Below are 13,987 nucleotides of genomic sequence, written 5' to 3' on the forward strand. Positions count from 1 at the left end.
ACAGGAATGTCAGTGTTCTGCCATGGCCAGCGAAGAGCCTGGATCTCAATCCCATTGAACACGTCTGGGACCTGTTGGATCGGAGGGTGAGGGCTAGGGCTATTCCCTCCAGAAATATCTGGGAACTTGCAGGGGCCTTGGTGGAAGAGTGGGGTAACATCTCACAGCAAGAACTGGCAAATCTGGTGCAGTCCATGAGGAGGAGATGCACTGTAGTACTTAATACAGCTGGTGGCCACACCAGATACTAACTGTTACTTTCTATTTTGACCCCCCCTTTGTTCAGGGACACATTATTCAATTTCTGTTATTCACATGTCTGTGAAACTTGTTCTCCCTAAGTAAAGTGTGCCATATGTGTAAAGTAACAGTGCTTGAGTCTAGATTATTTGGATCGGGGGCAGCATCATTTGGTTTGAATCAAGTTTGGCTTAATGATTTCTGGTGAATCAGTTGGTCCTCTACCGATGTGCTGGTTGGTTTTAGAATGTGCACATTCAGAATGAACCTTTGAGTTGGGCACCAAAAAGCAAGTCCATCCCAGTCTTTACAGTGTCTGTCTGTATGTCCTAGTGTGGTGATGGTAGCTACTACTTAGGCTATAGCAGGTAAAGCACAACCTACTCAGTGGCCTGCTGTAGGAGACACAATTATTTGTTTGTCATAAGACATAAGATCCTACATAAGACAAACACATATACTTGGATAGAAGTGTGTCAAGATCATACAGTAAATCGTACATCCTCTGAAAGTTGTGAAAAAGTTAGTAGCTGATTGGCTACACACAAAGACCAGATGATTGGCTGGCTACCACTGGTGTAAAGTACCTAAGTAAAAATACTTTAAAGTACTCCTTAAGTCGTTTTTTGTGGTATCTGTACTTTACTTTACTATTCATATTTCTGACAACTTTTACTTCACTACATTCCTAAAGAAAATAATGTACTTTTTACTCCATTCATTTTCTCTGACACCCAAAAATACTCTTTACATTTTGAATGCTCAAAATGGTCCAATTCACTCACACACTTTTCAAGAGAACATCCTTGGTCATCTCTACTGCCTCTGATCTGCTTCCTTTGTAAATTATGTCTGAGTGTTTGAGTGTGCCACTGGCCATACATACATTAAACAAGAAAATGGTGCTATCTGGTTTGCTTTATATAAAAAAATGTAAATGATTTATACTTGTACTTTTGATACTTAAGTATATTTTAGCAATTACATTTACTTTTGATACTTAAGTAAGTTTTAAACCAAATACTTTTACACTTTTACTCAAGCAGTATTTTACTGGATGACTTTCACTTTTACTTGAGTCATTTTCTATTAAGCTATCTTTACTTTCACTCAAGTATAACAATTGTGTACTTTTCCCACCACTGCTGGCTACACACAGTTGCGACTGCGAGAACAGTAGTGATTACAGCTGATTGTATTTAACACACATTGTAAAGGGGTTACTTTAAATTGGACAGTAGCTTACAAACAGTAGAATTCTGTATTTCATATTACAGTACACCTACTTTCTTATAAATATGGTATCAAAGCAAGTACTGTGCAATGACACACAGTACAATTATATTATACTGTTTAAAAAGTATGTGCTACTGTAATCGGAATGAATTCATGAATGGATGAATGAAATTCATTGAGGGGAGGGTTTTGTATTTTACAGTGTTTTACTGTAATTACAAGGGAATGGTGCAAGCAGGTTGGTTGCTAGGTAAAGTCTTTACACATTACAGTATATTTAAGCAATAAGGCCCGAGGAGGTGTGGTATAATGCCAATATACCATGGCTAAGGCAAAGGGGATGAAGACAAAGGAGCTGATCGCGGACTACAGGAAAAGGCGGGACGAACAGGCCCCCATTAACATCAACGGGGCTGTAGTGGAGCGAGTCGAGAGATTCAAGTTCCTTGGTGTCCACATCACCAACAAACTATCCTGGTTCAAACACACCAAGACAGTCATGAAGAGGGCACAACAAAATATTTTTCCCCTCAGGAGACTGAAAAGATTTGGCATGGGTTCCCAGATCCTCAAAAATTCATACAGCTGCACCATTGAGAGCATCCTGACCGGTTGCAACACCGCCTGGTATGGCAACTGCTCGGCATCTGACCGTAAGGCGCTACAGAGGGTAGTGCATACGGCCCAGTACATCACTGGCGCCAAGCTTCCTGCCATCCAGGACCTAAATAATAGGCGGTGTCAGAGGAAAGCCCATAAAATTGTCAGAGACTTCAGTCACCCAAGTCAAAGACTGCTTTCTCTGCTACCGCACGGCAAGCGGTACCGGAGCGCCAAGTCTAGGACCAAAAGGCTCCTTAACAGCTTCTACCCCCAAGCCAGAAGACTGCTGAACAATTAATCAAATGGCCACCGGACTATTACATTGACCCCCCCCCATCCTCCATCTGTTTTGTACACTGCTGCTACTCGCTGTTTATTATCTATGCATAGTCACTTCACCCCTACCTACATGTACAAATTACCTCGACTAACCTGTATCCCCGCACACTAACTTGGTACCGGTACCCCCTGTATATAGCCTTGTTATTGTTAGGTTATTGTTTCATTTTTCACTTTAGTTTATTTGGTAAATATTTTCTTAACACTTCTTGAACTGTACTGTTGGTTAAGGGCTTGTAAGTAAGCATTTCATGGTAAGGTCTACACTTGTTGTATTCGGCGCATGTGACAAATAAAGTTTGATTTGATTTGATAAGGGCTGTTCTTATGCACGACGCAACACGGATTGCCTGGATAGAGCCCTTAGCCATGGTATATTGGCCATATACCACAAACCCCCAAGGTGCCTTATTGCTATTATAAACTGGTTACCAACGTAATTAGAGCAACAAAAATAAATGTTTTGTCATACCCGTGGTATATGGTCTGATATACCATGGCTGTCAGGCAATCAGCATTCAGGGATCGAACCACCCAGTTTATAATAATGAATATTTTGTGTTTTACTTTACTTGCACTTCTAGAGGCCTTAACAAAGGCTTCCAAACTGGCAGCGACTACAGGGCAAAACAGACCAAAAGGACATGGCAAAATCCTCAACCATTTAAGGATTATCGATGCACTATGCAGAAATCGCACCGCCATTTCCTGGTTGCAAAAATTCAAATAGTTTGCCTAATTTCAGTTTATATGACAAAACAAACAAGTATAGTGTATATAGAGTCATTTTACCATCTAAACTGCTGTGAAATATATTTTCCATAACCAAAACTATTGTATTTTCAGCTGTTTGAAGCTGGCATACAAAACCGAAAGTAAAAGATTCAAAAACAAAATTTATGAACAGGAAGCATAGAAATAACACACATATAACAGATCTACCACTTCTTAGACATGCTTTCAATGAGAATGACAAATCTATAACTCACATTTGTATGTGAATTTGGTCAGGTTGCCCAAAAAGTTACATACTGCAGCTATAATCTGTCCCTTGTACAAATTTTTGGGACCCTACAACCACATATGAGTTAAATTGGTGCAGCATTCTCACTCACGGGTGCAACAAAAATTTCTTACAAGGCACACCTCAAAATATGTTAATGAGACAGAAACAACAATGCCGTGCACCCACTAGTGGTCAAAAGGTTTTTTGTACAGAACGCTCCAAAGATACTGTACGGTACTGTATTCTGTCGGGTGGAATTACAGTACCATTCGAAATACAGCAACTCTTTCCCTGTCCACAACATTTTCCCACAATGCACCACGAAAAACGTTTCAGATTATTTTACTGTTGATAATACCCAAAATGTGTGTATAATTTACAGTTTTCAGTTACAGTGTATGTATAACCTACTTGGACCATAACAATCCTCACTTGCTCTCGATTGTCTGTATTGTACAGTAATGTGACAGTAACACATCCACATCCACACATCATGCATACACCACAAAACCTTCAGACAGACTCAACAGGGGTGTTTCAGGAGAGGAATTTCTCTACCGACTCCAGCAGTTCAGTGGAGCAGTTTAAACTCTGCAGGCCCAGTAGCAAGTTCTTCTCACGGGTCTGTGCTCCATGCTCCTCCCCCTTATAGTCCCCCGTCGTCTCTGACGAGGGGCTGGTGATGATCTGGGAAACCTCAGAGTCTCTGTGTTTGTTGTGGATCAGGGTCCTGGGGGGTGAGGCTGGGGGTAGGGGGGCCTCCTCCACCTCAAAGACTGACTGGGGGACTCTGTCCTGGGTCTTCTCCTTGTCCTCCTCCTGCCACCCCTCTCCAGCCTCCTCTCTGGTCATAAGGAGGGGCACGGTGGCCATGTTGACAGATTCAGACACCATGTCGTGGTCACAGCTGCTCAGTGAGCCCCTCTCACACTATGAGAGTACCAAAATAAATGGGTTGTGAATTACATTTTTACCATCCTCATAATTAGTGGGGACTTCTCAACTATATAATATTTTGAAGAACTCCTGTCTATGCCTCTGTTCCATTGCAATTGATTGCAAATTGCGTAAATAATGTATAAATAAATAAATCATGTTAAAGCACCTGTGAACCAGAGTATACCAGGTACCAGCTGTTAAATTTTGTATTACGCTGTCAGCCTGACAGATTCGTTTCATGTTCAGAAAAGCATTACAGCCCCCCCCCCCAAACGTGTGTTTGAGTGATAGTTCGCCACAGAAACCGTGCAAAGTTCTACCCAGCCACCAACTCCTAGCTGGAACTCCAACCTTACCTTTTCCTGTCTGTTGCTGTTCCTTATCTTGGCCCGCTGCTGAGATGACTGTCTGCACTCCTTCACCCTCAGAGCTCCAGAGGAGTGGCTGATTCTCAGAGACTGGCCCTGCTGGTCCATGGGGTCCAGCTCGACATCACTCCTCATCTGCTGTGGAGGTTACACACAATACGGGTCCAAGTCAGCTAGGTCAGCCAGGTCCAAGTCAGCCAGGTCCAAGTCAAACAGGTCCAAGCCAACCAGGTCAGCCAGGTCCAAGTCAGCCAGGTCAGCCAGGTCCAACTCAACCAGGTCCAAGCCAACCAAGTCAGCCAGGACACTATTCAGCCAGGTCAGCCAGGTCCAAGTAAACCAAGTCAGCCAGGTCAGCCAGGTTCAAGTCAACCAGGTCCAAGCCAACCAAGTCAGCCAGGACACAAGTCAGCCAGGTCAGCCAGGTCCAAGTCAACCAAGTCAGCCAGGTCAGCCAGGTCCAAGTCAACCAGGTCCAAGCCAACCAAGTCAGCCAGGACACAAGTCAGCCAGGTCAGCCAGGTCCAAGTCAGCCACTGCTCAGTATACTGTATGTACTGTAAATTCAGTTTCAAGAAAGTATGCATATATAACTGAAAACTCTAAAATATGAACTTTTTGGGGGGGGGGGGGGGCTTTTGTGTTTGGACAGAACTGTAGGTCCAGTAGGTCCATATGTAGGAGGTCCAGGATATAGACCTCCTGCTTTTCAGCTGTGATTGTGCAGACTTAGCACTTCCAGACGGTCTAAAGTGGAACCGGCAGGTACAGTGGTGCTGAATCTGCCCAAGGCACCCTACCCAGACCAGTGGACCACTGGATACACAGCTCTGAAGGGGTTCAGAAGGACACCCGTTTCACCTACAGACCTCTCCCCATGGGTCCACAACATCAAACACACACAGCATCAGAGCATCAGACCCAGAGCTCCTGGTGTGCTGCTGGATGCATGTGTGTGTTAGCCAGTTAGTCAAGAGCCCTGGGGTGTGTCAGGGAGTTGTCTTGGCACCTAGAAGGCTTTTTAGTCTTTGTCCTCAATCAGCAGCTGAGCTCTAATTCAGCATGTAAAGACAAAGTAAAGTTATTGTGTGTTACGCCAACAACGCATAAGACACGTCACAATGCTGGAATCCATAGCGGTGACACTGCCACGTCTGTTTGCTATATTACAACAACAAAGACGTTACTTCAAACTAAAGCACTGTCTTTCTCCTCAGACATCATTGCACGCGAGATAGAACAGCAGACTGTACAAACTTTATTTTACCATGAAGCTGGATGTTCATCTCAAAACAAAAACAATAACAAATGTGCCTGGGGCAGCCAGTGGCGCTGTTTCACCTTTCGCAGCTTTAATCAGTTTAGCAGAATACATCTTAATACTGCTCCACTCTCACATAGATACATGGTTGCAAAGGGCATCAGTGTCTTAACAGCACGATTTGCCAAGGCAAGAAATTCTGAGCGCAGCCCTATCCAGAAATCTGGCAGTGGCTTCTAATTAAATTCAGTTTTCACAGAACCGCTTGTTGCAATTTTGATGAGGCTTTCTTGTTCAGATAACAAATCCAGTTGTTTGTGTCGTCTGTTTCGGGAAAGTACCTGCGTAATTGCACACCCAGCTCACTCTGGTGCTTCGCTGCAGTGTATATCACATTTGACATTGTCCGTAAGCTTGAGTTCATTTGCACACAAAAAATCATACAACGATGGAAAGCCCTTTGAGTTGCCCTTGTTTACCTCAAAGTGTAGGGGGCAGTATTTTCACGGCCAGATAAAAAACGTACCCGATTTAATCTGGTTACTATTCTTGCCCAGAAACGAGAATATGCATATAATTACTAGATTTGGATAGAAAACACTCTAAAAGTTTCTAAAACTGTTTGAATGGTGTCTGTGAGTATAACAGAACTCATATGGCAGGCCAAAACCTGAGAAGATTCCATACAGGAAGTGCCCTGTCTGACAATTTGTTGTCCTACAGTTGCATCTCTATCAAAAATACAGAATCTCTGCTGTAATGTGACATTTTCTAAGGCTTCCATTGGCTCTCAGAAGGCGCCAGAAAGTGTAATGGGGTGTCTGCTGTCTCTGGGCAAAGAACAGCAGGAGAATTTGTGAGTGGTCAGCCTGGGAACAGTGACACTGGAGATGCGTGTTCATGAGAATTCTCAATTTTTTTCTTTCAGCCTTTGAATGAATACAACTTCGCCCGGTTGGAATATTATCGCTATTTTACGAGAAAAATCGCATAAAAATTGATTTTAAACAGCGTTTGACATGCTTCGAAGTACGGTAATGGAATATTTTGCATTTTTTTGTCACGAAATGCGCTCGCGCGTCACCCTTCGGATAGTGACCTCAACGCACGAACAAAACGGAGCTATTTCAATATAACTATGGATTATTTGGAACCAAAACAACATTTGTTGTTGAAGTAGAAGTCCTGGGAGTGCATTCTGACGAAGAACAGCAAAGGTAATCCAATTTTTCTTATAGTAATTCTGAGTTTGGTGAGGGCCAAACTTGGTGGGTGTCAAAATAACTAGCCATGATGGCCGGGCTATGTACTCAGAATATTGCAAAATGTGCTTTCGCCAAAAAGCTATTTTAAAATCTGACACCGCGATTGCATAAAGGAGTTCTGTATCTATAATTCTTAAAATAATTGTTATGAATTTTGTGAACGTTAATCATGAGTAATTTAGTAAATTCACTGGAAGTTTGCGGTGGGTATGCTAGTTCTGAACATCACATGCTAATGTAAAAAGCTGTTTTTTGATATAAATATGAAGTTGATTGAACAAAACATGCATGTATTGTATAACATAATGTCCTAGGAGTGTCATCTGATGAAGATCATCAAAGGTTAGTGCTACATTTAGCTGTGGTTTTGGTTTTTGTGACATATATGCTAGCTTGAAAAATGGCTGTGTGATTATTTCTGGCTGGGTACTCTCCTGACATAATCTAATGTTTTGTTTTTGCTGTAAAGCCTTTTTGAAATCGGACAATGTGGTTAGATAAACGAGAGTCTTATCTTTAAAATGGTGTAAATAGTCATATGTTTGAGAAATTGAAGTTATAGCATTTTTGAGGTATTTGTATTTCGCGCCACCTGATTCCACTGGCTGTTGACTAGGGTGGGACGCAAGCGTCCCACCTAGCCCAGGGAAGTTAAGTATTTAGGACATATTTTAAGCCAACAGGGCAGGGAAATAGATTGAGATAAAAAAAACAGTGATTTTATAAGCGTTAAAATTAATTATGAATAGAAATATGTTGCAGTTCTTAGGGATAGCAAATTACTGTAGATAATGGATCCCATACTATGCGTTTAATATGAAATTATTGATGGGACTGATTTATGATTAACCCATGTTATTATTAGATAAAATACAGTGGACTCCCGAAGGAGAGATTTCATTAGTACAGATAAAACATATGCTATGTTTAGCATTTGCTTTAGTTTTATTATTATTACAATAAAAAATGTTTTATATGTTTTTAGTGAGATATTTGTGGTGTATAGCTATTCTGTTAGGACAACTGAACGTTACAATCGAGAGCTGCACTACCCTAAATCCAGCAACTTTGTTGCCCATCGAGAGTGATGGGGAACCACACAAATTGTATTGAAATAACTGAGAAGGTGGTATTATTTAGATCCGATCTGACGGACTTGTCTCTGCCAGATGGAGAAATTATCATGTTTTTGGATGATTCTTTATGAAAAAATCCAGATGGTTCAAATATGACTGGACATGCAGTGGTTTCAGAAATTAAGGTGTTAGATGCTGAACCATTGCCCAGAAATTATTCTGTACAGCAGGCCGAGATAGTAGTGTTGACCGGAGCCTGCGAAATAGGAAAGGATAAAAAGGTTACTATCTATATAGACAGCGCGTATGCATTTAATACCATATATATATATATTTTCGCAGCGCAATGGAAGAATCGAGGCATGGTAACCACGTCGGGAAAACCAATTATACATGCCAAATTGATTCTAGACCTATTAGAGGCAGTATTGTTACCTAAGAAAATAGCAATATGCAAGTGTGAGGCCCATACCAAAAGAACAGATGTTGTCAGTCAGGGAAATCGGAAAGCCGATGAGGAAGCAAAGAAAGCAGCTTTAAAACCATACAAAGCAGCACAGATAAATCTTAAAGAGGATAGGACAATTGACAGAGAATTGTTACAGGATAGCCAAGAACGAACACCCCAGAAAGAATTGGACATGTGGAAAAGAAAGGGGCAATCCTACAAGATAATGTCTGACATTAGAATAATTTACCAATCTTACCAAAGTCACTGTTTAGATATGCAGCAATATTGACACATGGGCAAAGCCATGTGTCAACAGGGGGATGGTAGAGCAGGTTAGGAAACACTTTGTGGCCTATGGGGCCTATGGTATAACTAACTACTTGAAAACATTTTTTTTACCAGCAACTATCTATTTAGACAATGAATTACAGTTTGCTAACCAGGTAATAGATAGTATAGACCAGAAATGTACATCAACATGAAAAAACATTGTTCATATCACCCACAATCGGCAGGATTGATTGAACACATAAATGATACGATTAAAGTACGATTAAGGAAAACACACATGAGCACAGGTAGAAATTGGGTACAATGTTTACCAATAGTATTAAGGACTATTAGGATAACCCCAGATAAACATGGACTGTCCCCATTCCAGAAAGTGTTTGGTAGATTATATAGAATGCCTGAACTGGGGAGGTCAGATTAAGCCGGTATAGAAGTAGAGCATACCCTAGTAGAACACTTGAGGAGATTATTTGGTAACCCGTATGTCAAAGCTTTTGTGTCCCACAGGTCAATTACAGAAGGTGATTCACTCAATCCAAGCAGGAGACTGGGAGTGGATCCAGTCCCTGGGGAGAAAAGACTAGAAGCAGTCCCATTGGGAAGGTCCATACCAGGTTTTGTTGGTAACCACCTTTGCTGTTAGAATAGCTGAGAGAGCCACTTGGGTCCACGTTACCCACTGCAAAAACGTAGGAACACTTACAAAAACCGGTGAAAACACCCAGAGTTAGGGAGCAGAACCGAGTGCTAATAGGGCCCGGGGGTTACCTCCCTAACGAAGATTCCCAACCCTGACTTATCATTACTGTGTGCGCTCATAGAGGTGTGGGTATGGGGTGGTTCCTAGCAGATCGACAAGGGCAGGAGAGGGTTGGCGGTTTTTTAAATATGGGGGACCCTGAGCTGCATCATAGTCTTGGTAATTTTCCTGAGACATCCAGATCCACCACATTCCGGCACCTATTATACTACACCCCCACCATTGTTAAGAAGTAAAAGAGAAACGGCCCAACATACCAACCGTCAAGGACGAGTGACCTACAAAATAGGAATCAGGGAGGGGCAGAATGTAGGTGATTTTAATGGCTGTAATATGGTAGTTAATGTGACTGACTTAGATTCGGAAGCACAGGAGAAAATTCTAAACCTCACAGCCCCTATAACGGATGTATGGTGGGTTTGTACCAGCAAAGGACGTATCTGACAGATACTACCAAAAGGGTGGGTAGATACTTGGGCCCCGGTGTTATTGGTAAAACCAGTTAGAATTAGTCATCAGAGGCCGGTTATAGGAGGCCAATGTAGGCACAGGAGGAGTTTTGACCAGGATGGGAGTAGCCCTATCTGGATGGGTGCTATTGGCAACCCAAGGGGAGTCCCAGATGAATACAAAGCTATGAATCAAATAGGGGAAGGCTTTACCCCTATGTTCTTTTGGTGGGTGACTATAAACAAAAAGGTGGATTGGATTAATTACATATATTACAACCAACAACGATTTGTGAACCAGACTAGAGATGCGGTGAAGGGGATCTCTGACCAATTATCCGCCACCTCCCTCATGACCTGGCAAAATAGGCTGGTTCTCGATGTGTTATTGGCAGAAAAGGCAGGGTCTGTAGAATGGTGGGGGGGGGGGGTGTCATTGCTGTACATTCATTCCTAATAACACATCACGAGAAGGGACTGTAACTAGAGCCTTGGCTGGGTTGACTGCTCTAAGTGAAGAATGGGGTTAATACATCTGTGACAGGGTGGTTTGATGAAATGTTTGGCAAATGGAAAACCATAGTAGCTACCATCTTGGAGGCTGTTATTGTGTATGGGTATGCTCATATTATGTGGTTGTTGTTTTATTCCCTGTGTCTGAGGGTTGGTGAGCAAGGCATTGGAGAATGCTGTGACCCAGCAGATGGTGAGGTATGTGCCCATACCTGACTCAGACCAGTGGGATGACCGCTACATGCCTCCTGGAATGGTTAATGATGCTGACCAATTTGACCCTGATGACCCACAATTAGATTAAAAAAATCTTAGTTCTAACGTGTGAAGATTATAGTGAAAATCTCAAAAGGAAGAGTTATAACTGGAAGTAGAAATAGAACTATACCCAGGTGAGGTGAAATAGACGTTGTACATACATTTATTGGTGTGATGATGTAATTTTTTAAATAAACAAATGTTGTATCAAGGTGTAATATTTAGTCAAAGGGTGGATTGAAAGAAGAATTTGTATGTTTAACTCTTATGGACAGACGTTCCGCTAGCGGAACGCCTCACCAATATCCAATGGTAGCGCCTGGCGCGAAATACGAAACACCTAAAAATGCTATAATTTCAATTTCTCAAACATATGACTATTTACACCATTTTAAAGATAAGACTCTCGTTTATCTAACCACATTGTCCGATTTCAAAAAGGCTTTACAGCAAAAGCAAAACATTAGATTATGTCAGGAGAGTACCCAGCCAGAAATAATCACACAGCCATTTTTCAAGCTAGCATATATGTCACAAAAACCAAAACCACAGCTAAATGTAGCACTAACCTTTGATGATCTTCATCAGATGACACTCCTAGGACATTATGTTATACAATACATGCATGTTTTGTTCAATCAACTTCACATTTATATCAAAAACCAGCTTTTTACATTAGCATGTTTTGTTCAGAACTAGCATACCCACCGCAAACTTCTGGTGAATTTACTAAATTACTCACGATAAACGTTGACAAAAAACATAACAATTATTTTAAGAATTATAGATACAGAACTCCTTTATGCAATCGCGGTGTCAGATTTTAAAATAGCTTTTCGGTGAAAGCACATTTTGCAATATTCTGAGTACATAGCCCGGCCATCACGGCTAGCTATTTTGACACCCACCAAGTTTGGCATTCACCAAACTCAGATTTACTATAAGAAAAATTTGATTACCTTTGCTGTTCTTCGTCAGAATGCACTCCCAGGACTTCTACTTCAACAACAAATGTTGTTTTGGTTCCAAATAATCCATAGTTATATTGAAATAGCTCCGTTTTGTTTGTGCATTCAGGTAACTATCCGAAGGGTGACGCGCCGGCGCGTTTCGTGACAAAAAAATGCAAAATATTCCATTACCGTACTTCGAAGTATGTCAAACGCTGTTAAAAATCCATTTTTATGCGATTTTTCTCGTAAAATAGCGATAATATTCCAACCGGGAGACGTTGTATTCGTTCAAACGGTGAAAGAAAAAAATGGAGTCTTCACGTGCATGCGCACGCCAGTGTCATTGTCCTCAGAAGGACCACTCACAAATACCCCTGCTGTTTTTCGCCCAGAGACTGCAGAGCTATCATTCCACTTTCTGGCGCCTTCCTAGAGCCAATGGAAGCCTTAGAAAATGTCACGTTACAGCAGAGATGCTGTATTTTTGATAGAGAGGCTACAGAAGGACAAGAAATGGTCAGACAGGGCACTTCCTGTATAGAATCTTCTCAGGTTTTGGCCTGCCATATGAGTTCTGTTATACTCACAGACACCATTCAAACAGTTTTAGAAACTTTAGAGTGTTTTCTATCCAAATCGACTAATTATATGCATAGTCTAGTTTCTGGGCAGGAGTAGTAACCAGATTAAATCGGGTACTTTTTTCATCCGGCCGTGAAAATTCTGCCCCCTATCCCAAACAGGTTAAAGTAATGACTAAGATATTTCACCCTGAAACTGTATAATTGTGTGAAATGTATTACAATCATAAAACTATAATCTGATGTCAGAATTAGAACCAGGAAATGTTGTTCCTTTTTAGCTATGTAAGCAGGGTGCAAGTGTGAAACAAATGATAAGAGAAGCTATCGACAGACAACTTGTGCAACTGTGAAACCAATAACATTCTGTCTCCACCCGTGGAGTGGAGAAACTGTTAGGCTTGCAGAAAATTATGAAACATGTTGCAGAATATGATAAACAATGTATGTGTGTAGTGGAAAAGTACAGACTGTCTGAGCAAGGCGTAGCTTAAGATTTGAACTTGTTTGTGTGTGTGTATAAAAGATTCGCTCTGCACTTGAAGGGCAGGGCGCTCTCCGAATAAAGAACTGATACATTGTACACTGAGACTGTCTGTTTCTTTGAGCTGGAGATTTACAACCTTCAGGACACAGACAGAGAGATATTGAATAGTTGAGTTCAACAATTGAGATAGAAATTCTCGTGACACTGTGGTGAGTTATTCACAATTTTGAACAAATAAAGTTTTATATGTAAAATGGCTAAATAAAGAGCAAAATTATTGATTATTATTATATTATTATTTGTGCCCTGGTCCTATAAGAGCTCTTTGTCACTTGACACGAGCCGGGTTGTGACAAAAACTCACACTCATTCTTATGTTTAATAATTGTATCATATAGTGTGTGAGTGGCAGGCTTACAATGATGGCAAAAAACAACATTTGAGAGTGCTCTGACCCTGGTGCTAGAGGGGGTACGCAGCTGGAGGTTGAATGTTTGAAGGGGTACGGGACTATACAACGTTTGGGAACCACTACTCTAGAGCACTGTGCTTTACAATGTTTTTATTTTTTGTGATCAACATTTTAATACATTTTCTCAGAAACATACTTACAAAGTAACGGATTGTAGTACAAGAAAGCAGTACATTGTTGCATTTGAATGTTTCTGTTTTTGTAGACTCGACTCCAGCCTTTGTGTTTGCCTGGCAACATGAGACATCTATTCTTGTGCCGCATCTATCCACCCCTCTACCCCTACACTCCATCCACTCTACTTCTACCCTCCAAGCTCTCTACAACAACCCTCCAACCCCTTTACCCTTACCCTCCATCCCTCTAGTCCTACCCTCCATCCCTCTAGTCCTACCCTCCAGCCCTCTACCCCTACCCTCCATCCCTCTAGTCCTACCCT

General features: G+C 41.5%; 1 protein-coding gene across 1 annotated transcript in view; it reads right to left on the minus strand.

Moving 5' to 3' along the window:
* Window positions 1-3,690: 3,690 nt before the first annotated feature.
* The window catches only part of opn4xa (opsin 4xa), a 48,310-nt gene continuing 38,013 nt past the window's right edge, over window positions 3,691-13,987 (minus strand). Inside the window, exons 9-10 of the mRNA XM_029709004.1 lie at window positions 4,720-4,869; window positions 3,691-4,354 (exon numbers count right to left, since the gene is read on the minus strand). Coding sequence (XP_029564864.1) covers window positions 3,962-4,354; window positions 4,720-4,869 — 543 coding nt within the window. The 3' untranslated portion in view covers window positions 3,691-3,961. The remainder of the gene's footprint in view (window positions 4,355-4,719; window positions 4,870-13,987) is intronic.

This window comes from Salmo trutta, chromosome 23 (assembly GCF_901001165.1).
Source record: "Salmo trutta chromosome 23, fSalTru1.1, whole genome shotgun sequence".
Taxonomy (NCBI): Eukaryota; Metazoa; Chordata; class Actinopteri; order Salmoniformes; family Salmonidae; genus Salmo; species Salmo trutta.